Source organism: Notamacropus eugenii, chromosome 7 (genome assembly GCF_028372415.1).
Source record: "Notamacropus eugenii isolate mMacEug1 chromosome 7, mMacEug1.pri_v2, whole genome shotgun sequence".
NCBI lineage: Eukaryota > Metazoa > Chordata > Mammalia > Diprotodontia > Macropodidae > Notamacropus > Notamacropus eugenii.
In genome coordinates, this window is record NC_092878.1 from 150,874,013 (window position 1) to 150,899,958 (window position 25,946).

The 25,946-nt window shown below is 41.8% G+C and overlaps 1 protein-coding gene across 8 annotated transcripts in view; it reads left to right on the plus strand.

Moving 5' to 3' along the window:
- Positions 1-237: 237 nt before the first annotated feature.
- CCDC158 (coiled-coil domain containing 158) overlaps positions 238-25,946 on the plus strand; it is a 108,630-nt gene continuing 82,921 nt past the window's right edge. For 3 of the 8 annotated variants that reach the window (XR_011970434.1, XM_072624039.1, XM_072624045.1), the window contains exons 1-5: positions 284-460; positions 9,664-9,703; positions 11,789-11,829; positions 16,229-16,352; positions 18,285-18,383. Coding sequence is in view for 7 of the 8 variants with exons in the window: in XM_072624039.1 (XP_072480140.1) it covers positions 16,286-16,352; positions 18,285-18,383 (166 nt within the window). In the remaining variant the exon portion in view is untranslated. Of the gene's footprint in view, positions 461-9,663; positions 9,704-11,788; positions 11,830-15,008; positions 15,191-16,228; positions 16,353-18,284; positions 18,384-25,946 lie in introns of those variants that run through there. The other 5 variants (XM_072624040.1, XM_072624041.1, XM_072624044.1 and 2 more) reach the window with 5 other exon arrangements.

Consider the following 25,946-nt stretch of genomic DNA (forward strand, 5'->3'; position numbering starts at 1 on the left):
GGCGGGGCGCTCTAAAGCCCCGCCTCCTCGAAGAGAGTTGCGCCTTTGATTGGCTCTTGCTCTCCAGCCCGCCCCTGGCGTTGCCTTATTCGCCCGGCCCTGTTGCTCCGGGTTACGGCGGCGTCGGGAGGCGGGCCAAGAGGAGGAGGATGGGCGGGCGGTTGGGCGCCCCGCCCCCTTCTCGCGCCTGCCAACGGTCACTTAGGAGAGCACAGGGGTCCGGGGTCTTGCGCAGGGACGCGCGCACGCGGGTCGGGGTGTGGGAGGGACAGGGAGGGGGGGAGGCCGTCACCACCCGTCCTCGTTACCAACGAGGAGCCTCCATCGCCGGGGTCGGGGGAAGGAGAACGGGGAACATCCCCCACCCCCGTCGCTCAACCTCTCCAGGTGCGGCCGCCAAGCCCTCCTGAGTTCCCCCGGTGATGCTGCAGGTCTCCTGGGATGGGGTGGATTTTTTCAGGTAAAACGGAGGAGGCTCGGGGAGGGGGCGGTGGTGGTGACGTGTGTGGGAGGGCGGCCATTGGGGCGGGGCTGGGCCCCGCCCCCTGTCGGCTCTCAGGCCGGAGGGAGGGTTGTGGGAAGCAGCTCCGCCACTTCGAGACGCCAGGGGGCGCTCTGCGCAGTGCGGCGCAAACGGGGAGGGCGGGGGGGGAAGGTGTGCGCTCCCGCGCGGCCCTCCCCTCGTGGAATGCGCAGCCTCCATTGCGCATGCGTAACGGGGGGCCTAGACGGCTGGACCCCGGGCTTGGCCACGCCGGCCTGCCTTGGGGCGGAAGCGCCGTCAGGGGCTTCTGGGGGCGGGGAAACTCGAGGGTCTGGAGGCCAGGAGGCCCGGAGGCCCCACGGGGGCCCCTAAGCGCCGCCCCTCCCCCACGCTCGCGGGGCCTGTTCACTTGCGAGGACCCCGAGATAAATGCCCCCCCCCCGTGGCCTTCTCTTTAAACGGATGACTTCTGTAATGGAAGGCTCCCCCTGTGCGGCTCGAGATCCACCGGGGCCTTAGACCTAAGGGCCCCGGGGGTCACCCAGGCCGACCCTCTGCTTCCTCGGACCCTGAGCCGCCGGACAGAGATGACGCCACTGCCCACTTAGGAAGCGGAAGAGCTGGGGAGGGGCACGTGACGGGTCCGGGTGGTCCGGAGGTACTGAGGGGGTGGAGCGGGGTTTGGGGGGGCGCACACCTCCAGCCTGGGCCTCAGACGGTCCGCTGCCGGCCCCCTCCCCTGGGGAAGGTGCGGTGACTCGTTCACAGTGAGTTCTGCTTCCGATGGACCGTCCCGTCCAGCCTCCCAGCTTTCTTGGGGGCTGCGTGATGTTTGATTTCCCGGCATTAAGAATCTGCTGACTCCCTTTTACGTGCACGGCTCCGTACTAGGAGATCGTCGTTCGTCCTGTGCGGCAGGGCTCTGGTCCTTCTCTCCCCCGGAGCTGTCGGAGGCCAGTGGCCGGACCCTTGACTAGGCTGAAGGGGAGTAGGATTTTTATAATGTGTGTAATGCGCGTGCTAATAAATGAGATTTTTCAGAATTGCCTCTGGTGAGTCAGACTCACCATGCAGCTTGAACTGATCAAACTGACAAAGCTCACAATCACTGCCTTCGTACCTGAAGTGAAGCGAACCGGTCACAGAACACTGATCCTGTGACCCAACAAGTAAAGACCCCTCTCCCCGCCAGACTCAATCAGTAAAGCTCCCGCAGAACTCCAGAATTGTACTGTCTTCCATTCGTGGGTTTGTTGTGGGAAGCTGCTGGAGGACAGTGAAACGTGGTGATCCACCTTTCCCCACTCCCTTTCCACTTGTGATTATGTGTATAATGTCTTTATTTCAGCGTGGTGGAATTCTGATCTGGAGGATTCCCCATTCGCATATCTGTTCCTCTTAATGAAACGAATTAAATGGCTATCTGATTACTGGTGCTTTGACTCTGGCCTGCTGTTTTGTCATTCTCAGGTTAGAGACTGGCTGGGTGAAATCCGGATGACGCTAAAAATTATGAAAACAAAAAGAAGCCCTCAAAATAATTTACATACCCAACAGGGAGAATACACAATATACTGGTTTTTTGTGTAGTCTTTTGGGATACCCTGCATGTCATTTATATGCAAAAGAACAGAAAGAAATTAACAAGTGTAATGTAATGCAAGGAAAATTGAGGACAGAAAGGGTACTTAGAATAGAAGGAGAAGTTCAGGGAAAACTTCCCAGAGGAGATGTCACCCCAGCTTAACCTTGAAAGAAAAATAGTTTTTGAGAAATGGTAGTGAGGAGGGTGTACATTCCAGGTATGCGAGCTGGCTTCTTTAAAGGATCCTGACTGAGAAATGGTTTGTTTTGAATATGGAAAGGAGATAGATAGGATGAAGGCTGTTTAGAATCTTAACAGGCTGAGGAGTGTGTCTCTTACAGGAAATGAGGAGGCTCAGAAAGTTTTTGACCAGAGTCAGAGGGGACAAGTCTAACTTGGGCCTTAGGAAGAGCAAGTAGAATGGCCATGACTGGCTGACACCTTCCTTTCCAGTTATGGACCTCTCAAATCACAATTTTTAAGCCCATTTAAAAGCTCTGTCACTTTTTAGATAGGACCCATTTTAAACCATCTGTGCCAAGGTTTGATGACCCCAGATTAAGACATTGTTAGTCTGGATTCCATTCCTTCCAAGAACTGGTTTGTCTGTATACTTTCTTTTTGAAATGGCCTTTGTTCTAGGGGCATTGGAAGTTCTCACAGAATTTTTTGATCAGACCAGTTGGTAAATGAAGGGAGATCAGTTACTTAGGAGGAAATTAATTTTGCCTATGAAGGCTTTTTTGTTTCACATCCAAATCCCCTGTATTTACATTGACATCTCAGACCTTTGTAAATATTTAGTAGATCTGATATACAGGTGCTGCAGAAAATGACCCAGCCCTATTGAACATGTTTTCGTCCTTCATTTTGAAGAGGACATCAATGTCATTTGGGTGATTATCTTGACTTATGAGTGAATCGCATTTAAATGAGGGAGAGTTGCACAATGTTGTCAGCTTCACTCTTACAGAATCATCAAAGTCCATGGCAAAAGACAGGACAACTGGTGATGCCTTGGGATACGGTGGATGACCTTGGTGTTTTTAATGTTTGACCAAGCTATGAAGACCTCCACACTGCCTCCTTTAGCTGCCTTTACGGCCATCTTAACAAATTATTCCACACAGCAAAGTCTTCACATGCTTGGGGTAGACATCCCCCTAACTGAGCAATGGGTTTGAGGCCTGTCCGTTACTCTTAGCCTGGTTTAGCCCATCTGCTAAGATGATTTTACCATACCAGAGTGTGATTGCTGCTCATGCTACAGCTTCTTGGAACCACAGATGCTAGGTGAGGGGCAGATGGACAGCAAAAGTGCATGAGCAGCTGTGAAAAGGGCAAGCAAGCTCTCCCACCAGAGGTTCTAGTCCTCCCTGAATACCCCATATACCTTATACCTACAAAGGTCTGCTAGGCAGTGCAGTGGATAGAATGCCAGTCATTTGGCCTCAGACACTTACTAACTGTGACCGTGGGCAAGTCATTTAACCCTTTTTGCCCCAGTTTCCCCATCTGTAAAATGACCTGGAGAAGGAGATAGCAAACCTCTCCAGTATCTTTGTCAAGAAAATCCCTATGGGGTCATGAAGAATTGGATTTGACTGAGCAACAATAAAGTCACAGGTCCCCTCCTCACTCTACCTTGGATCTGTGACCAGAAACTAGGTCATGAGTGGCAGAGCTGCCTGTTGGTGCCCTTTCCTGAATCCTGCACTAGTGCAGGGACTTCTCACGACCTCTACCTGCCCCAGTCTCTGGGTGCTGGAAAGTTTTGTCTGGTGTGCTCCTGGCCAGCCTTGTCTCCAGTGTCAATAAGCTTATCCTGCTTTGGGCTTTCTGACTCACAGTGACTCACTGTGGAACATGTACACATTGTACAAAGCCATTAATGTATTATTTGCTAACATCTGTACATTTTTAGGCTTTTGGAGGTCAGGTCCAGAGATATGAAAAGGCCACAATCCCCAAGATAGAAAGGACCATTCACTCTTGCATGAACAACAGTTCTCTTGTAAATGGTGATCCACCTTTTTCCAAGACCTCTAGTGAGAGAAGACACTACTCCTGAGGCATCCCATTTCACTTTTAGATAGTGTTTCCTGACATCAAAACAAAATCTGCCTCTTTGCAACTTCTCCCCACAAATCCTACTTTTGCCCTCTGGGTACAGACAGAAAAAAAATCAATTCCCTCTTCCACCTGCTAGTTATTGAAATATTTAAAGACAACAACTGTATCCCACCTGGGGTTTCTCATTGCTAAACATTTTTTTCTTCACCTTCTCACCTTCTCGCATGCACTTGGGGTCCTTGCCTTCCTCTGGACATTCTATAAGTTCTCAGCATCTAGGAGATTCCCAGCTCTGACCATAATTTTCTAGAGGTAGTTTGACCAGGGCAGGATAGATAAAGCAAAGTGTTTGATCACCTCCAATCCTGAACTTGGTGCCTGCCTTAATGCAGTTTAAGGTGGAATCTGTTTTTTGGGTGCCATATTACATTAAATTTGACTCATTAAATTTGTAGTCCTCCCGACCTTGTACTTGTAAAGTTGAATTTTTTTGAACACATTTATCTCCATTATCATCATCATAATTGATAATTGAATAGTGCTTAAAGGATTACTTTTAATCAGGTCATGTTACCTGAAGGTCAGTTACCTTCAGGTCATCTACCTGAGAGCTAGTTTGGCTTCAGAAAGACTATCAAACAGTTGATATGGTGTTTGCTGCCTGACAACTCCAGGAGAAATGCCAGGAGCAGAACAGAGGTCTGTACACAACGTTTGTAGATCTGACCAAGGCCTTTGGCACTATTAGTCATGAGGGCTTTTGGAAAATTATGTCAAAATTTGGTTGCCTTAAGAAGTTCATCAGCCTTGTATGACAATTTCATGACAGCATGCTTGCCCAGGTTCTAAATAATGGACAATGCTCTAGTGCTTTTCCAGTCACCAATGGGGTGAAATTAGCTGTGCGCTTGCTCCTATGCTTTTTAGCATGCTGATGTTTTCAGCCATGTTGTCAAATGCTTTCAGTGAGGATGAACACAGCATCAGGGTCAACTACCACACTGATGGTAAATTCTTCAACTTGAAAAGGTTCTTGTATGATTTTCTGGTTGTGGATGATTGGGCACTCAATGCAGCCTCTGAAGCTGAGATGCAACAAGATGTAGATCAGTTCTCTGCTGCTTGTGCTCATTTGGGCTTAACAATTAACACCAAGAAAAGACAGGTGCTCATCATCATACCATCCATATGTGGAATAATATATAACCAATGGATTACAGAAATGGAGAAGTTTTGAATGCTGTGGATAAGTTCACTTACTTTGGTAGTGTACTTTCCAGGGATGTACATATTGATGAGGTTGACACATGCATTGCCAGAGCTAGCAGAGTGTTTGGGAGGCTTCAAAGAAAAGCATGGGAGACAAGAGGTGTTGGACTGACTACCAAACTGAAGGTCAACAGAGTCACTGTGCTGACCTCATTGTTGTATGCCCATGAAACCTGGAAACTATACCATCGCCATTCTAAGAAACGGAATCACTTCCATTTGAATTGTCTTAGGAAGATTCTGAAGATCACCTGGCAGGATAAGGTATCAGACACTGAGGTCCTAACTCCAACTAAACTACCAGGCATTCAAACTCTGCTTCAGGGAATACAACTCGGATGGGCTGCCATGTTGTTTGAATGCAAAAAGTAAGCTTGCCAAAAAGACTTTTTATGGAGAACTCACATGGGGCAAACATTCACATGGTGATCAGAAGAAGGGATACAAGGACACTCTCAAGGTATCTCTTAAGAACTTTGGAATTGATTGTGTGACATGGGAGACACTGGCATAGGACTGCTCAGCATGGCGTGCCCACATCAGAGAAGGTGCTGTGCTCTATGAGCAAAGCAGAATTGAGATAGCACAAAGTAAACATAGGATGCGCAAATTTAAAGTATCCACCCCAAATGTTCACACTGACTATTTGTACCTGACCAATGGTAGAGCATTCTGAGCTCATATTGGTCTGATTAGCCGCAGATGGACACATGGAAACTTGACTCTAGTACAGTGATGTCATTTTGGTCCTTTTTGAGAACGAAGGACAACCAAACCAAAGGATTACCAAGTGCTTTACATATGTTATCTAATTTGATCCTCACAATGACTCCATAAAGTACAAGCTATGGTCATTCTATCCCCATTTTACAGATGAAGAAACAGGATGTGAGGGACTTAGCACCTTGCTTGCCCAGGGTCACATAGCTGGTGTCTGAGATGAGATTAAAATCTAATCTTCCTATCTTGGAGCTCTGCGCTCCATCTTCTTAGCTCATTGCTGAGAAAACTTTGTGGACAATATAGTCCATGGGATCAGGAAAAGTTGGACAGTTCTGAAGGACAGCAACAGTGTTAGCAATGTTTACTAGCCTGGGTCCAAGTCCAAATTCCTGCTGCATTCCCCTGGTGACCTTTTACTTTGCCACTGAACTGTCATACCCTTTGCATCTACCCTTCGCATCTGGCCATTAAGCTGTTCTGTATGTGCCTTACTAGGTTATCAGCTAACCCAGTGGCCGTGAAACATTTTTGAGCATGTACCCCTGTCACTGTGAAAATTTTGAGCAATAGCCCTTATTATAGGTATATTTATTTATTCACAAGTTATACAGCTGTCTTAAGAGATAACATTATAGAATATACATAAAAAGAGTTTCAAAAGATATGAGAAAGATGAAATAAATATTTTAAAAATAATTTTTATTTTGCTTATGAAAGATATAAAACCCCTTGTTATTCTCACTGAAACAAATACTACTTGTTTTAAGTCAGAGCAATGTAACTGAATATGCTTAATTACTTTTGAAAGTCTTTGTTTACCACTTTATGAGCTATCAATTCAGATGTCTAGTTCAAAGTTTCATTTATTTCAATTCTTAATTTGAATGACCCTCATAGCAGAAAATGAACATTTGAGATGTAGCTCTCATTGGAAGAAGTGTCATTGAAGGTACTTCCTAGATCATGACGTCAGTTTTTCAGTCATTCACGTTTTCAAGTCTGGCCAGTGCATGTTCACCTTCTCTGGTACATCAGGTTGTTCTTGCAAGTTACTCAGCATCTGTGTTACATTTTTATATTTTTAACGCATGGATTCTTAACCCCCCAAAGCTCACTTGAGCGATTTTTAAATAGAAAATTCTGTTTCCAAGTTGCTCCTGTGCCAACTTCATGTCATGCTCTTGAATTCCAGCTACCGTTCCTACTCTGGTCTCCTGAACTTCTGATTGGTGATCAGTCATCATAACTAAAGGGCACACTGGGGCCTGGAGTTAGGAGAACCTGAGTTCAAATGTGGCCTCAGACTTTTACTAGTGGTGTGACCCTGGTGAGTCACTTCACCCTGTTTGCCTCAGTTTCCTCATCTGGAAAATGATCTAGAGAAGGAAATGACAAACCACTCCAATATCTTAGCCAAGAGAACCCCAAATGGGGTCACGAACAGTGGGGCTCAACTGGTGGACACAACTACAACAAGATCATCAATCCCAACTAATCCCTCCCCAACCTACCACGCTGGCCATCCTCGTGCTAATGTCTTACTTCATCCACTTCCAGCCAAGCCCTCCAGCTCCTGATCAGTGATCATTCATCACAGCTAGCCAAAACCAGATTCCTCACACTGCTGCTGTTCTCTGGACTGTGCTTCATCCTTAACCATCCATGAGGGCCTCCAGCCCCCTCTCTCTTCCTCTTCTCCTGGACTTTTGGGATGGATCACACTGCCATTCTTGGAGAGCATGTCAGTCGTTTACTTTATGTCACCATCTCTGTGGCATTTCTGACAACTTTTGTCATTCCCCCATTAAAATGTAGGCTTCTTGAGGAGCCTCGCTTTTTTGATTAGCACAGTGCATGATACTTAAAAAGTGCTTAATAAATAGTTTTAATTCATAAGTATAATGAATTTTTTTTTAGGAGCACACATTCTTGGAAACAAGAAAAACCTAGTTTTTAAATATCTTATCATGATGGCTTTTTTGTACCCAGCTAATCTCGTAAGACACAACACATGCTTGAGTGAAGTTTATTGATAATGATAATGACTATATATTCATATTTAAAGGTTTCTTTGTTCATTTCGAAATTTTTTGATTAACTCAGATCTGATAGCTTCTCATTGTTTTTACTTTGTAATTTGACTGATGTCATGTTAGGAGTAGAATTGTTGGCTTTGTCCTTTTTGTTGTTTACTTGTGCTAACATTATTAATATCTTTAATTCAAGACTTTTTTTTTGCAGGGGTTGTTTAAAGTTATTTGTCCATTTTGGTAAGGTTAGTTTAGTTACAAGTAGATAGTATCTGTAAATCTAATTAATTGGGTGTACATAAAGAGCAATATATCATAACACACTTAAAGTAAGTGAGGTCCCTCCTCAGTGTGGAATTCCAGCTCTTTTCTCAGTGTATCTTGGATAGCATATGTGACACACACCTGTCTGAAATATAGATACATCAAATATCAGTAAAGCTTTATTTTCAAAATTCTTTTAGAAAATATGAAGGTTCTAATGTTTTCCTTTTGTACCCTAATATATCCTTTTGCATACACTTTGGAGACCGCAGGGTCTGGCTCATATTTGTCCATCTTTTCCACTGGAATGGCATGAGACTTAAAATCTAGGTAAACTAAATCTACAGTATTTGCCTGATTTCATAGTCAACTAACCTTGTCAAACATAGACAGTAAGTTAGTTGGATATGTGATCACTTCTCTTTTTTAAAGATACTAATTTACCAACCATCCCTAGAATCTCACTGGCCAATAATTTGCAGACTCTGTTCTTTTCTCTTTTTTAGTAATTGAGGTGCTATTTGACCTTTAATTATATGGCACCTCTTCTATTTTCCAATATCTTTTCCTAATCACTGATAATGACTTAATAATCATACCTGTCACTTCCTTCTCTACTCTGGGATGTAGTTTGTCTCAGTCTGATGACTAACCATTATACTTATGTTAGGTTTCAGTTCCCTATTGACCATTTTTTCTGTCCTTTCCACCTCAAAAATCCTTCTCTTAAGCAGAGAAAACAAGAAAATGTAAGTCACACACACGTAGTAGACAAACTAAGATAAATCTAACAAACAGGAATTCCTTGGTTCATTGATGCAAATGAGGAGATCTGGAATACAAGTCACTACTTTGCCTAACTTAAATACCAGTGGAAATAGCAGATAATAAAGTTATAACACAGTAACATAAAGATATCTTAAGAACCATGGTAAGGACAATGGCCTACATTTAATTTTTGGTCACTGTTGAGCTTGAGTAAGTCCCTTAAACATTCAGTGGCTTCTCTTGCTTTATCTGTGGCATGGTAATGATAACACTTTGCCAGGGTTGTTGTGGAATTGTAATGAGAAAATAAATATATTTTAAAAACTTCTTTGAAAATCTTAAGAAATTTTTGTCATTATTAGAATAAAGTCTTTTCAATATTGATTGGACCCATTTCCAGAGTAATACTTATGACAGAATGAAAAATGTTGATAAAAATGTCTAAAAGATTTGTTTTATTTTCACAGGTGTTACTAGAATAAGTGAAAATAATCTCCAAGAATTAAGGTATTCTCACTTCAAATATACTTGTCTTATTGAATTTTGAAGCTATATGATTATAAGAATTATTTTTACCAAATGCAAAGTCTTTTCGTAGAATTTGTCATTTTAAGGATAAAGTATTTTATATTTTCTAGTATCATCTGCTTCTGAAATGTTGCAACAAGTACTGCAACATACACAGGGGGGCCTGCTATTACAGGTTCTTAGATCTGCATTTCTAAAAGGAAAGGCAACTTCTGAGGGGTCAACAATCACTTTAATTAAGCACATGTATCATTCATTTAGTTCAGGGGAAAAAGCCTGCACCCTGAACTTCAGAGAAATCAAAATCAACAGACATGCTTCCAAATGTCTGACATAAGTAATACATGCATCACAGATCAACAGACAGATCCAACTGTCTGACCATAGTTACCAGAGAGGGAAGCACCAACATCTGGATTTTCAAAGCCAGGAAGTTCCTTAGTGGCTTCCCAGAGTCTCAGCTGATCAAACACTTCCAGTCAGTAAACCCCAAAGTAAAACCTCACGTCATAGTGTCTATACCCTTTTTAGAGCTGGAGAGCATCCCAACCCTTGAGAACAAGTGCCTCATTAACAAAAGGTATCGGCCTTCCTACAAATCTTCCCAGGCCCATTAATGGGTGGGGAAGATCTTCTTTATCATATTAAGATAATTAATAATACAAATACATATACTGTTGCTGGATAAACTCTTGTTTCTATACTTTACTCCTCTTGGTTGATAAAGGCAAGATTAATCCCAGGCACTTGATCATGCTAAAACAAAAACAACAAAAGATCCCACTTTGCTTGCCATAACAAATCTTCCAGCTACAGTTCTACTTGGCTCTCCTGTTGAGAAGTCTGGGATTTCATCAGTTTGGGTACTCAGTTGAATGACCTAGATCACACCCCATCCTATGTGAAGCTCATCCAGAGCCTCCTGAAAATTGACCACAGAAGGCCTGCTATTGTCCATCAGTAAAACCTTCTGAAGTACTTCTTTTTGCCAAGCACCATGGGAGATGCTGGAGTTATAAAGGAGAGCTTACATTCTGTGGAGGAGACAGTATGTACTCGTAGGAGTATATATGAGTGAATATAAGGCAGTTTTGGAGAAGATGCTTCCACCTGGGGGATTGGTGAGGTTTTAAATGGGAAATTGTATTTGAGTTAATTCTGAAGGAAACTAGGGTTTTTAAGAGGCAAGGGAGAAGAGGGACAGCTCTGCAGCAAGGATGTCATATATAAAGAAGAACAAGAAGGCCAGTTTGGCGCAAAGAGAATGTGAAGGGGAGGAATGCATGACAAGGTCATTTGGAAGCAGATAGTAAAAGGCTTTAGATGCAAAATAGGAATGTTTGATCCTATCAGAGAGCCACTGGATCCTGGAGGGAGCCCATGGGATGTTTTGAGCAAAAGAATCACAGATTGATGCTTTTTGGCAACTGTGGAGTATGCATTAACATGGGGGTAGTCCTGAGGCCCGCATGCTGATTAGATCAGGTGAGAAGTGGTAAGGGGCCTGAATTCTGATCACATGACCAGCCCATCTTATATTCCAGCTACACATTTCCATACTGACATCTTTTCAATTACTTCTATGTAATTCCTCATTTGTAACATGTGGCAGCTTGCTTATGCTCAACATAACATTGCCTTTTGGGTATTCCTCAATATCAATTCTCTGGAGAAAGCCAGATTCCACCATAGACAGTCTATGGAAGAACACGGTATTAAAAAGTATTTTGTTTTAGAGGTATGCTTGTTTTGGGCTAACACTGGACATTTTCCCAGAGGTAGTCCAACTTGCTTTTCTCCCATTCATTTCTAGATTTAGTTCATCATTTGCAGAGTCCTTTAGCATCCAGGGCTTGATGCAATTAACACAGTGTTGTCTATAAACAGAAATATTTGGATGAACTATCTCTGGGAATCTCCTTTGGATTTGGGCTTTGCTCTGGAACTTCTCCATAGCAACCACAAACATGGGTGTGTGTGTGTGTGTGCGTGTGTGTGTGTGTGTGTGTGTGCATCCTTGTTTTAATTAGTGTCATTAAACAAAGTTATGTCTGTTCTCTCAAGATACACGATTTTGACATACACCTTACAGGAGATCCATTAAGGTAATATTTTGTTTATCAAGTTGTAAATTAAGATTATCAAGTTATTTTAAAATAGTTATTAAATAATAAGCACAGAGGGATGTGGTATTCTCTGCATCTGTTAATCAGTTGTGAGCCTGCACTTTAGGAACAGGCTGAATGGAGGAGGGCTCATAGTGGGAAAAGCTTGAGGCAGGGAGACCAAGCAGCAGGCACTTACGCAATAGTCTAGGCATGAGGAGATGAGGGCAGGGTGACAGCTGTGGCAAAGAAAGAAGGGGGCACATATGAGAGATGCCACTCAGGGCTTGGTGACAGATTGGACATGGAGAGTGAGAAAGGAGGAGAAGGCAAAGACTGGGGGGAGGGGGGGGAGGGAGGGAAGGGAGATAGCATAGTCCTAAGCAGCAATACAGAAGTGTGGAAGGAGGAAGGATTGGGGCGGGGTGGGTAAAGATAATAAGTTCAGTTTTGGACTTACTGAGGACATCCGGCTCAAGATGTCTGACGAGTAGTAGGAGATAGAAGACTGAACATTATTAGAGAGTTGAGGGCTGCAGCGATAGATTTGATAACCACCAGCATAGGAATGAAAATTGAGCTGATGAAGTCACCGAGTGAAATGATGCAGAAGGAGAAGAGGAGCCAGGAGAGAGCCCTGTGGGACCCCCCCATTAGTGGGTGTGTCATAAATGAAGAGCCAATACAGGAGACTTGGAAGTGCTCAGAGTGGGAGGAGGAGAGAGGACAGAGTAATGTCATAGAAACCTATGGGAAGAGGAAATAGTAAGGAGAAAAGGGGGTAACTGGCAGTGCCAGACTGCCAAGAGGTTAAGAAGGATGAGCTCTGAGAAAAGGCCATTAGATGTGGCAGTTAAGAGACCTTTAATAGTTTTAAGTAAGTGAAAATTGTTAAGCATTTCCTGTTTATGTACTTGGAGTGCAAATACAAAAGAGCTGCTATTCTTAAGGAACTTGTATTCTTCTGGGAAAGGGGAGACCTACACTTTATACCAAAATACTGCATATTCATTCTCTCTCTCTCTCTCTCTCTCCCTCTCTCTCTCTCTTTCCCTCTCTCTCTCTCTCTCATGCACACACACACACACACACACACACACACACACACACACACACACGTAGATAAAGGGCTTCCAAGAAGTAAAGTTTAGATGGGAGACCATTTCAGGTATGGAGGACATGGACATTGACTTCATTTGTAGTCATACTCTGTCTTTTGTGACATTCTTGAACTCCTTATCTTGTGTCACTGATGTTGAAACATAAGTTACAATGTATCTTCACGTTACTCATTTAAAAAATGCTTTTCATGAGTTGTGTAGTACAAGATGATTAGGTATCCCATGAAATGAAGTTTCTTGTTACCTTTGGACCAATTTCACTAGCTCTGTTATTTGCCCCCTCTAAGGAGAACCTTAAAGAACTCTAAGGAGAACCTTGGCTGCGATTCTTGTCTTTGGATTTTCATAACAAGAATGTCAATATTGATATGATTCAGTTCCTCTAATAGTACATTCTCTAGTAGTATTGATCATTGGACAAGAACCTCACATTTAAGAGTGCCAACAATTTAATATTTATAGGTAGCCTAAAAACTGTATGATTCTTAGCATCCTTTCTCCCACTCCCTCCATTCTCTTTGCCATTCTGCTACTGCAGTATTGGACCCTTGGATTTTATATTTGTATTTAAGGGGTTGCCATGATCAAATAATTCATTATCTACTGGACTAGTGATGAAGAATTCATTACCCACTGGCCAGTGATGAAGAGCCTGTTCGTACTTTGCTAGTCTGATCTACAGAGAACAGATAGTCTATTGACAATATTAGTTTGATCATACCTGCCAAAGCCTATACCAGGGATGGGGAACCTGTGGCCTCAAGGCTACATGTGGCCTTCTAGGTCCTTGGATGTGGCCTTTTGACTGAGTCCAAGTTTTACAGAACAAATTTTTTTATTAAGGGGATTAGAATTGAGCTGAAGTCATTATCTACATGTAACATCCTTTTTGGGCTCACATGTAACTTCCCTCACACCCAGAGGCACAATTGTTGTCAGGTTTCTAGGCTGTGCCTTGTGGCGCCACCTTTCTAAAACCGCATGTGGGCACCCACTGGTGTGCTTTCCATTAACAATCGTTCAATAGGCAGCATTAGCAAAGGCATTTACTCAGATGGTGTGGCTAGAATAGCAGTTAAAAAAACATCTTGTAAATTTGAGGCACACTCTTAGCTGTTGGCATATACGTGACACTTTCTAAAATGCTTCATTGAATACGTTGCTGCCCTCTTCTTTAGGTAATCACCTTCTTTCCAAATTATTGCCTCTTCATCCTACCTTGTTCTATAATGGAGAGGCAGCAGGGCCATACTAGACTTGGAGTCCCCTATCCTGAGCCCTAGTCAGGTCCCAACCTGACATTGTGCTAGTGACTTTGCCTCTGAACTTGAGTTTCTAGATTACAAAGTTATCATAAATTACCTCTTATGATGGTTGTGATAATGTCTATATAAATATGAACCGATGCTGCCAATTTCCATTCAGTGAGATTGAATGAATACATTTTTGCAGAATTCTTAGTTTCATAGCAAAGCAAATTTGCCTTGGGCTGAAGTTGTCCTTCTCTGACTGTGAGCCTTCCCCATTCTTCCTTCCCTCTTTCAGACTCGATTCCACCTCTGTTTAGATTGCTGCCAGCTTCTGTTTTAGTTAACTCCCTTACCTTAGTAGCTAATTTAAAAGAAAGAAGCCTAGGTGGGCCAGTACCTTTTTTGTTGGAGGTTGCCAGTTTTTGACAAACTATCTTATTCATTCTTCACTGAGCCAAATCCTGTTGGTTAGGGTGGTACATAGTACGACAATAATTCTTAGACTTATTTAGTGCCTTGGAACCTGAAGATCATACATCTGCATGTTGATTTAGAGCTGGGAGGACCTTATCAGAGGTTCAACTCCCTCACATTACAGATAAGATAATGAGGCCTAGAAAGGCTGGATAACTTGATGAAGATCACACAGGTAGTAAGGTGCAGATCTGGGATTTGACTGCAAATCCACTGCCTTTTCCTTTATACCATACGAATCTCAAAGCACCTAATCTAATGAAATATTTGAGCCAACTGTGTACGCTGTGAGACAGTATCTTCCTCTGTTTAATTGAAATCTTTTTCACGGCAGTCTCTTCCATTAGAACCCTGAAGTTGCCTAGCAATGTTGGCAAACATACCGCTTAGAGTTCTTAATGGAGTCTCCCTGCCTGCTGTTTGTTTCCCAAAATGATAACTCTAAACACGTTAAGCTAAAGCTTGTTGAATTTAAGTTTTGACAGACTACACTTCAGTGGACAAAAGTGAAAAGTGGTGAGTGAAATAAAGGCAAATTTTTCTCAGTAGCAATATTTATAGCTGATAGGTTGGCTAGTTAAATCATGTTCTTTTAATATTTTAAGATTTGAGACCCTAATAACAATTAACTTGATTTTTTAATTTAATCTCAGATCCTATGTAACACATCTTGAGTGTCTGAATTCTCAGCTAGCCTGTGACTGAAAATTTGATGACTGGCTGTAGATCGCTACTGGGTGTTTAAGATAAGCTCCCTAAGGTTAAATTATTTGGAAGGAATAATTTTGCCATGTCCTTATTATGTCAGAGCCCAAAGCTTGTCTGACCTATGTCCCTAAATTATCTGACTTTTGCAAAAATATATCAGTTTTTCTTCAATAAGCAAAGCTTTAAATTGTTTATACCATGTGATTGGTTAAGCATGAATAGCCAAATTTCTGATCAGGCCTAATTATTGAGTTAGGGGGTATTTTAGGCAAAGCAGAATTTTTTTGTCTGTGTATTTTTTCTTTGCTTAAATTAATCCTGTAATTTCAAGAGCACTTCCTTTTGCCAATTAAGAGTAGGCCAAAATCATTTACTTGTTGTTAAAATCCTGAATGTTGATCCTGGCATATCTGTTCCGTAGGCCCCTGGGCCTGTGTTATTTTAAGAGTATTAGATTAATTTAAATAAAATTTTAGTTATTTTATTGATTCCTGTTTTGCTGATCTTGACTTTTTAAGTAGTTTTTCTTTTCATTGTTTGAAAATATAACCTTATAATAGGAAAGAGAAGGAGAAGGTATTGCTCAGAACAGGAGTTGAAGCCAGTCAGTTGTTGCTAGTTGTAAGTAGTCAAAAAGCACAGAGCACTGATGCTTTGGGAAAGCCATTGGGTAAAATCCATCATTATTAGGGCTGCTAAAAATGTTCATCCTGAACAAAGAATTTTATTGTCTTAATACTAAGTAAAAATAGCATAAAGATAAAATATGTATGTATGTATGATTGAATTGGTCACAATGAAATAATTTAAAATCTGAACAAAGGCCCATTCCCTTGGTTTTCCTAGTTTAGAGCTAATAAGGCAAACTCGAAAGGTACTCCAACTCCAGGAAGAGCTATCAGCATGGAAGCTAAAGGGCATGAAGCAAATCAGGAGGATGCCTCATTGAGCAGCATCAGATTGTGTGGAAGTAAGTGACCTTTTACTTTGAAAAACAATATTCAAAATAATGCAAGAACCAAAACCCAATTGCAGTTTAAGTTAAATAGCTTAGTTGTATTACTGGGCTAATCTATAGCCATATGTGCTGACCATTTTGTCTAATCATGATTCTGTTTTCTAAAGAACAAGATGACATTTATATTTCAAACCCCATAACAGTTCTTAATTTTTCTCATCCTTTGTGGAGTTTTAAATTGTTTCCTTTATCTTTTATGTTTTTATTAAGTGCCTGCTACATGTCAGGTACTGTTCTAAGCACTGGAATTTTAAGGAAAGGAAAGGAAAAAAACACAGCCCTTGCCCTTGAGGAGCTCATAGTCTGAAGGGAGAGACAATAAACAAACTACAAGCCTGTATCAGGGTGGTGACAGTATCACAGGAGAGGAAGGGATTTTATTGGAGAGGTGTTCCAAAACACCCAACAGGCCCAACAGGCCTTGGCCACAGATTGGATACTGGGCATTGGGAGAGAGTGAGGAGGGGAGGATGACAGGCTGCAAGCTGAGGTCCTTGGGAGGATGGTGGTGCCCTTGACAGTAAGAGGGAAGGTAGGAATAGGAGGGAAGGTTCAGAGAGAAAGAGAATGAATTCATCTTTGGACTGGTTTAGTTTAAGATAGCTATAGGACATCTGGTTCAAATTGTCCAAAAGGCAGGTGGAGATGCGATACAGGAGATCAGCAGAGAGCTTAGAATGAGAATTTGAGATTCCTCAGCATAGAGATGATTGAATCCATGGGAGCTGCTGAGATCCCAAGTGAGAATATAGAGGGAGAAGAGAAGAGGGCCCAGGACAGAGCCCCAGGAGACCCCCACAGTTTGTGGGTGTGATATGGGTGAAGCTTCAGCAAAGGAAGATTGAGGAGCAATCATATAGTAAGGAGGCAAACTGGAAGAGAGCAGTGTCCTGAAAAGCTACCGCAAAGAGAATGTCTGGGAGAAGAGGGGAGGCTTAAAGAGTCCTTTCAAATTCCTTCTAAACTGAAGGCAAGAAGAGTGAGAAAACTGGGATGGGCATAATGACAGTGAAGGAATTAAGGCTGCAAAGAAGTTAATGATCATTGCTCTGAATGAGCAAAACTCTTTAGATAATAGAAAGTTGACTAAGAAAGAAATGCGAGATGAAAACTTTAAAAAATATACCTGGACTTTACAAAGTTAAGGGAAAAATATCTAGTCTTCCCCATTACTACCTCACTACCACTATATGAGAAAGTGCTGACTTCTTACTTTGGGTTTGAGATTTGAATTCCATCAGTAGTTAAGGTTAGGGTTGCTAGTTTGCATTTCACTCCATGCATTTCTCTCGCAGAATCCCTCCAGTAATTTTGTCTGTACTAATTTGAGTGTAGTTTTTTTATATAGCATCTTCCCCTCTCGGTTACCTGCCATTTCCCAAGTTCTTTACATTTAAGTGGTAGCATAGTGTCATGGATTTAGAACTGGAGGGGAGACCATTGAGTCTACCTCCTCACTTTATAGATGAAGAGTTTCTCATCATTTTCCCTCCTTTGACTCTTTGACTTTCCTTCTCCCTACCCAGATAAGAGTGTGAGTAAGAGTCCTTGATCCCAATTCATGCCCTTGTCCAACCTCCTAACCTGAGGAATAGCCATTTGTGATTCCCTTTCCCAATAAGTATTTATTTGCTTTGCCCTCCTCTATTTCTTTTCCCATCTCTTCTATTCTGAATTCTATTTTCCTGCTCATGGGCTATATGTTTACATGTTTCTTCCTTCTTTCTGCCCCTCATGAAAGGTAGAGCTTCTGAAAGGCAAAAGTTGAGCTCCTTGTTCTATCGCATTCCCGAGTTAGTTATGTATAGATATTAACCTTATCCTCCTTTTCCCTTGTTTTTCTTTGTTTTCTTGTTTTTGTGTGGCCTTCTGTTGTACTCCTAGAAACTCCAGTTCATGAAGGAGAAAGTGTGGCGTGGTGGGAGTCTCTCTGTATCCTGAGTCATGAGGCACAGTCCTTCCCCCAGTCTTTACCATCAACAGGCCAGTATATACTACTTCTGGATCTATATTCTCCCTTCCACCCAGGATTTTGAGAACCCCTTAGGGCTCCCATATACTTCCTCTTCTTGGGAGCAGAATCCAGTTATAGGAAGCATGACCATTGATTGGAGAAGGTCGTTTAAGGTGCTTATCCCTCAAATGAAATGTGTTACAAGAGACTTTTCATCTTCCTCCTGCCAAATCTTGGGAATGTGCTTCAATAAAATCCAGAATTTTTTCCTTCTAGGATGAGACTCAATCCCCACAACTCTCACCTTCATTCCTCCCCTATACTTATCCCCCTCTCCAGCAAGCTTTCATGCTTATTGGAGACTAAAGAGGTTACTGTCCCCTTTTCTGTTCACATCAGGCTAGGTGGGAATGCATCTTTATCTCTTCTCTCCTGTGTCCTCATTCAAGTAAATTCTGTGTGTGACCCTTTCCCCCTCCTCCCTAGCAAATGCTGATTTACTTCCAGGGAAATGTAAGTTTCAGTTTACAGAATCTAAACTGAAGCCTTCCTCCTTCCTTCGTCCTGGCTCATCGTGGTCTACCTTGGATTCTTTTGTCCCTTGACGATCTTTCTTGTTTTTTAAACCTTTGATCAAAAAAAATATTTAATATCAGAATTTTTTTATGGATAAATTTGTCTTGCCTAAGAAACATGAGGCAATTGATTACATTGCTTAGACTATTGTTGATAATTATGTTTTACTAACTTTTCTTGTGTTTCTCACATTTTCAGTGTTTGCAAGTTGAGTGTTTTGCTTACCTCTGGTTTCTTTCAGAGGAATATCTCAGATGGTTCTCTTGTTGAAAATCCATCTTTCTTCAGTTAAGCTCAGTTTTGCAGGCTGTTATTTTTTGGTGCATTCCTTTCCAATCTTTTTCCTGTATCATTTCCCAGTCTTTTCTTTGCTCTCTCATAGGTGTGGAAGAATATTAGAATTGATTTGCCTTCTTGTTTGCAAACTTTGTTGTTTGGTATCAAAATTCTGAACTTTAATTACATTTAACGTTGGAGTTTTAACTTTTCTCTGTTGGTGATGTGTGGATTCTGTCTGTTTTTTGAACTAACAAGCAATTTGCTTGTATGATTTTCTGCAGTTTGGTTTTTTTTCTTTTTTATTTATTTAACTTTTAACATTCATTTTAACAAAATTTTGGGTTCCAAATTTTCTCCCCTTTTGTCCCCTCCCCCCACCCCAAAACACCGAGCATTCTAATTGCCCTTATCACCAATCTACTCTCTCTTCTATCATCCCTCTCTGCCCTTGTCTCCATCTTCTCTTTTGTCCTGTAGGGCCAGATAACTTTTTATACCCCTTTACCTATAATTCTTATTTCCTAGTGGCAAGAACAATATTCGACAGTTGTTCCTAAAACTTTGAGTTCCAACTTCTTTACCTCCCTCCCTCCCCACTCCTTCCCTTTGGAAGGCAAGCAGTTCAATATAGGCCAAATCTGTGTAGTTTTGCAAATGACTTCCATAATAGTCGTATTGTATAAGACTAACTATATTTCCCTCCATCCTATCCTGTCCCCCATTACTTCTATTCTCTCTTTTGATCCTGTCCCTCCCCATAAGTGTCGACCTCAAATTGCTCCCTCCTCCCCATGCCCTCCTTTCCATCATACCCCCCTACCCTGCTTATCCCCTTATCTCCCACTTTCCTGTTTTGTAAGATAGGTTTTCATACCAAAATGAGTGTGCATTTTATTCCTTCCTTTAGTGGAATGTGATGAGAGTAAACTTCATGTTTTTCTCTCACCTCCCCTCTTTATCCCTCCACTAAAAAGTCTTTTGCTTGCCTCTTTTATGAGAGATAATTTGCCCCATTCCATTTCTCCCTTTCTCCTCCCAATATATTTTTCTCTCACTGCTTGATTTCATTTTTTTAAGATATGATCCCATCCTCTTCAATTCACTCTGTGCACTCTGTCTCTATGTGTGTGTGCATGTGTGTGTGCATGTGTGTGTGTGTAATCCCACCCAGTACCCAGATACTGAAAAGTTTCAAGAGTTACAAATATTGTCTTTCCATGTAGGAATGTAAACAGTTCAACTTTAGTAAGTCCCTTATGACTTCTCTTTGCTGTTCACCTTTTTATGCTTCTCTTCATTCTTGTGTTTGAAAGTCAAATTTTCTTTTCAGCTCTGGTCTTTTCATCAAGAATGCTTGAAAGTCCTCTATTTCATTGAAAAACCAATTTTTCCCCTGAAGTATTATACTCAGTTTTGCTGGGTAGGTGATTCTTGGTTTTAGTTCTAGTTCCTTTGACTTCTGGAATATCCTATTCCATGCCCTTCTATCCCTTGATGTAGAAGCTGCTAGATCTTGTGTTATCCTGATTGTATTTCCACAATACTTGAATTGTTTCTTTCTAGCTGCTTGCAACATTTTCTCCTTGACCTGGGAACTCTGGAATTTGGCCACAATGTTCCTAGGAGTTTCTCTTTTTGGATCTCTTTCAAGCGGTGTTCTGTGGATTCCTTGAATATTTATTTTGCCCTCTGATTCTAGAATCTCAGGGCAGTTTTCCTTGATAATTTCATGAAAGATGATGTCTAGGCTCTTTTTTTGATCATGGCTTTCAGGTAGTCCCATAATTTTTAAATTGTTTCTCCTGGATCTATTTTCCAGGTCAGTTGTTTTTCTAATGAGATATTTCACATTATCTTCCATTTTTTCATTCTTTTGGTTTTGTTTTGTGATTTCTTGGTTTCTCATAAAGTCATTAGCCTCCATCTGTTCCATTCTAATTTTGAAAGAACTATTTTCTTCAATGAGCTTTTGAACCTCCTTTTCCATTTGGCTAATTCTGCTTTTGAAAGCATTCTTCTCCTCATTGGCTTTTTGAACCTCTTTTGCCAATTGAGTTAGCCAATTTTTCAAGGTGTTATTTTCTTCAGCATTTTTTTGGGTCTCTTTTAGCAGGGTGCTGACCTGCTGTTCATGCTTTACCTGCATGTCTCTCATTTCTCTTCCCAGCTTTTCCTCCACCTCTCTAACTTGATTTTCAAAATTCTTTTTGAGCTCTTCCATGGCCTGAGATCATTGAGTGGTCTGGGATACAGAAGCCTTGACTTCTGTGTCTTTCCCTGATGGTAAGCATTGTTCTTCCTCATCAGAAAGGAAGGGAGGAAATGCCTGTTCACCAAGAAAGTAACCTTCTATAGTCTTATTTCTTTTCCCTTTTCTGGGCATTTTCCCTGCCAGTGACTTGACTTCTGAATATTCTCTTCATACCCACTTCACCTCTGGATCCTTCCAGCCAGCGCTTGGGGTCTGAGATTCAAATGCTGCTTCCCAGCCTCAGGGCTTTTGGTGGGGGCAGGGCTGCTATTCAGTGTGAGATCAAGTTCAGGTGCTCAGGTTGGGGCTGGACCGCCTCATGGGGCTCAGTTCCCTCAGGGGGTTTATGCAGAGACCTTCAACAATGGATCCGGGCTCCTGCCTGCTTGGGGAGCCCTGGTCTGCCGCTGCCTCAGCTTCTGCCTCCCGAGGAGGCCTGAGTTATGGGGGCACCCCACTCCCTTCTCGACCCGCCAAAGAGACCCTCTCACTGATCCCCGTCACCTGTGGGAGGAGGGACCCGTGCGGCCGCTGGAGATTCTGTCCCCGAAGCCTGCTCGGATCTGCTCCTCTCGGTGCCGCGTGGCCATGGCAGGGCTGTGCTTGGCTCCGCTTCCGCAGAGCGATGGACCTTTTGAGAGAGGTTTGCAGGCTCTCTGGAACAGAAATCTCCTCCGCTCCACCATTCTGTGGCCTTTGCTGCTCCAGAATTCGCTGGGAGTTCTTTTTTACAGATGTTCTATGGGCTGTGGGTTCGGAGCTATATGCATGTGCGTCTTTCTACTCTGCCATCTTGGCTCTGCCCCCCCTGCAGTTTGGTTTTAAGGAATTTAAAATTTACAGTTTTTTCTGGAAGACGTAAGATCTTTCCATTTTTCTCTAAATACCCTGTCTTTAAGGTCTGTCACCTTTACTTGCATTTAATATATGTTCTTTTAAAATTGTATTTGTTCTTGTTTTCCCAAAATTTCTTCCATCTTAGTATTTTTGATTCTTAAATCTGTTCTTTTTTTCCCTAGAAGCTTTCTTATTTTAGACCTCTTCTCTGTTGTGTATTCTTAAATAATTTACTCTTTCATTTGCATTGCTTTTTTTCTCAGATTTCTGATTTATGACCTAATTTTGATTTCTTCATTTAAAAGTGCCATTTCTCTTAGAGAGAAATGTGGAATTGTGCCCAAAGAGCTATAAAATTGTTCCTTTGACTCATTAATATCACTGTTCGGTCTATTTCCCAAGGTTAACAAGGAAGAGGAAAAAACCTGATATGTTCTAAAATGTTTACAGCAGCTTTCTTTGTGGTGGCAAAGAACTGGAAATTGAGGGGATGTTCATTAATTGGGGAATAGCTGAACAAGCTATGGTACATGATTATGATGAAATACTATTGTGCTGTAAGAATGATGAGCTGGTTGGTTTTAGAAAAACATGGGAAGACTTGCATGATATAATGAAGAGTGAAACAAGGAGAACCAAGAGAACATTGTATATAGTAACAGCATATTATTTGAAGACCCAGATAAGACTAAGCTATTCTGAGTAATATGGTGACTGAAATCAACTCTGAAGGACTTATGAAGGAAAATGCTATCCACTCCCAAGAAAGAACTGATATATGGACCAATGTATTGCATAGTTGCACACGTTTATATCAAATGTTGGCTTTTTCTTATGCAGGATGGGGAGGGAAGGAGGAAGAGACAACTCAGAAGTCAAAATATAACAAAAAAACATTTGAAAAAGTGTTATTTCTCTAACAGTTTTGAAATTTCTTGATGTTGTTCCATCATGTCAAGGAAATTTATAGTATTCATTGTCATTTTCTTTTATTTTGGCAGTTCTTTTTTGATTTCCATTAAAGCTCGTTGCAATACGGACTTTTCTGGAATATTTACTCATTTTTCCTTTTTTCTTCAAGAGTTTCACTATTGGCTCATTTGCTTGGCAGCTGTGTTTATATACTGATTTTTTTTCTCAGTATTTTCCATCTCAGCTTTTTTCTTATTTCATTAGTTTTATCAGGCTTTTCAGCTCCTTGGCTCCTCCCTTTTCACTGTCTGGGCCTGTTTTCTCCTGTGCAGACCGCTGAGGCTCGGAAGTTTCAGCTCCCCCATGTTGGGGTGTGTGAGTACCCAGCCTAAATCTAGCTGTAGACCACAACTGGTTTATAGATTGCTTTCCTTTGGATGCTAAAGCCCCTTTGTTCTCATTTACTCAGAAACTGTGAGTCTTCTGTCCTTCATGGAAAGAGGCTGAACAAAGACAGTCACATGAGAACACATGAGGTTTTTCTGGGGTAAAGGTGTCTGTTGGTATGTGTTTGGAGTGCTCAGAGGAGGAGAATAACATGAGATAAGTAGCAATAAAACTAATACATTAATGTGAATGCCAGTTTTAGGAGGCTGACCCTTTCTCAGAAGGTACTGAAAATTTTTAAGCAATGCCCAGGTCAATGACCAGGTCTTTAAGTAATGAAGACTATTATAGCAGTGGTATGAAAGACAGAAGGTGAGCTAGGTGTTACAGTGGACACAGTACCAGGCCTGGAGTCAGGAAGACTTATCTTCCTGAGTTCAAATCTGACCTCAGACACTAGGTGTATGACCTGGGGCAAGTCACTTAACTTGGTTTGCCTCAGTTTCCTCATCTGTAAAATGGGCTGTTGAAGAAAATGGCAAATCACTACAGTATCTTTGTCAAGAAAAACCTCAAATAGGGTCACAAAAAGTCAGATAGGACTGAAACAACTGAACAACAACATGAAAGCTAGGAGAGAAAAGAGAATGGAAATGGAGAGATGTGTTAGGAGGCTGTGAAAGTAGTTGAGGACCTGTATCAGGGTGGTGACAGTAAGGAGAGAGACTAGTATAGTCATGGAAACTTCTGAGTTCCCTGAAGACAGGGAATGTTTCATTTGTAACCTCATTATCTGGTATGTAGCAATAAATATTATCAATAATAAATATTAATAAACATTAATATTAAATTTATTTATTAATAAATATTAACAATAAATATCAATAAAATAATATGCTTAAATGCTTTTTAAATGAATGAAAAAGCTTCAGAGAAGTCAAGGAAGATAAGAGTTGAGGAAAGGTCATTTCTAATCTTAGATCCACTTCAGCAGGAAGGTGAAGGGTGGACACCTGATTATAGGGGATTAAGGAGAAAGTGGGTAGGGGAGAGAGAGAGGAGAGAGAGAGAGAGACAAAGAGAGACAGAGAGAGAGAGAGGATGGAGAGAGAGGGGGAAAGAGAGGGAGAGACAGGTGGAGAAAGAGAGAGAAGGACAGGGAGAGAGAGGGAGGGAAGAAGGGAGTGAGGGAAAAAGGGAGAGAGAGAGATATCCAACATGGATTTTTCAACAAATTTAGCCATGAAGGTGAGGAGAGAGATGGTATAGTTGTTGGATGGGATTGAAATGCAAGAAAAGGGCTTTTGTTGTTTTGTTTTTTAGGTTTGAGAGATCTGAATATGTTTGAAGATTGAGAAAAGGGATGTAAAAATAGTAGGGATGAGATTGAAGATGCTTGAGAGAGAGGAGGGGAAGACTACTGCGCTCAAAGGTAGAGAACTGGGAGAAGGACTTGCTGCAGAGAGTAGTAGAGATTCCTTTGTGATGTGAGAGGAAAGGGGAGTGTGGTTAACGCTGAGACAATTGGAGGAATCTCAGCAGAAAGCTGGAGGCTCTCCCAGGAACCTCCATATTCTCAGTGAAGTAATGGGCTAGGCCAGGGTGGGGAGCTGGTGGTTTTCTAGGTCCTTGGGTGAGGCCTTTGACTGAGTCCAAGTTTTACAGAACAAAATCCTCTTATTAAGGATGTGGCCTCATGGTTGCAGGTTTTCCACCCCTGGGATAAGCCATTTGTTCTTTGTGGAAGAGAAAAGAAGTTTAGAGTATTGTGGGGACTGAGATCTAATTATTTAATAAAGAGAGAGTGGCAAGATTGCCAAACAGCTCTGAGGGTCCAACTGAGATTTTATTCCCATGAATGTGTCCAAGCTATATCTGGAGGACAGAGGATTCCACAATGTTGACTAGTGCAACATTAAACTGTCAAACCTAAAGCTATGTATAAAAGGCAAGGGAGATGGATTGAGGAGAATTAGGAATTTGTGAAAGGGAAAGAGTAGGTTTTATATGAGAAAATGGGAGATAAGGGGTTGTAATAAGAGAATAGAATTTTAAAATTCTAGGGCTTAGATGTACCTTAATTCTAGAGCTACTGAAGTCCCAGATGTGCCTGAAGATGGAGAAGGCAGTCAGTGTAGCTGAGGAAGTTGATGAATTGTGTGGTCAGCCTGGGGGCAATACTAACATGAACATCAACATTGTCGAGGATGATGGTAGAGGATGCTGGGGGAGAATAAGCCCAAGAGCTGCACGCTGAAGTGATGTGAAGGTTAGAAGGTGACCTGGAAATCATTAGATGATCTCACTAAGGATGGAGAGATGATAATGCAAGGAGATCTCATGGTACACA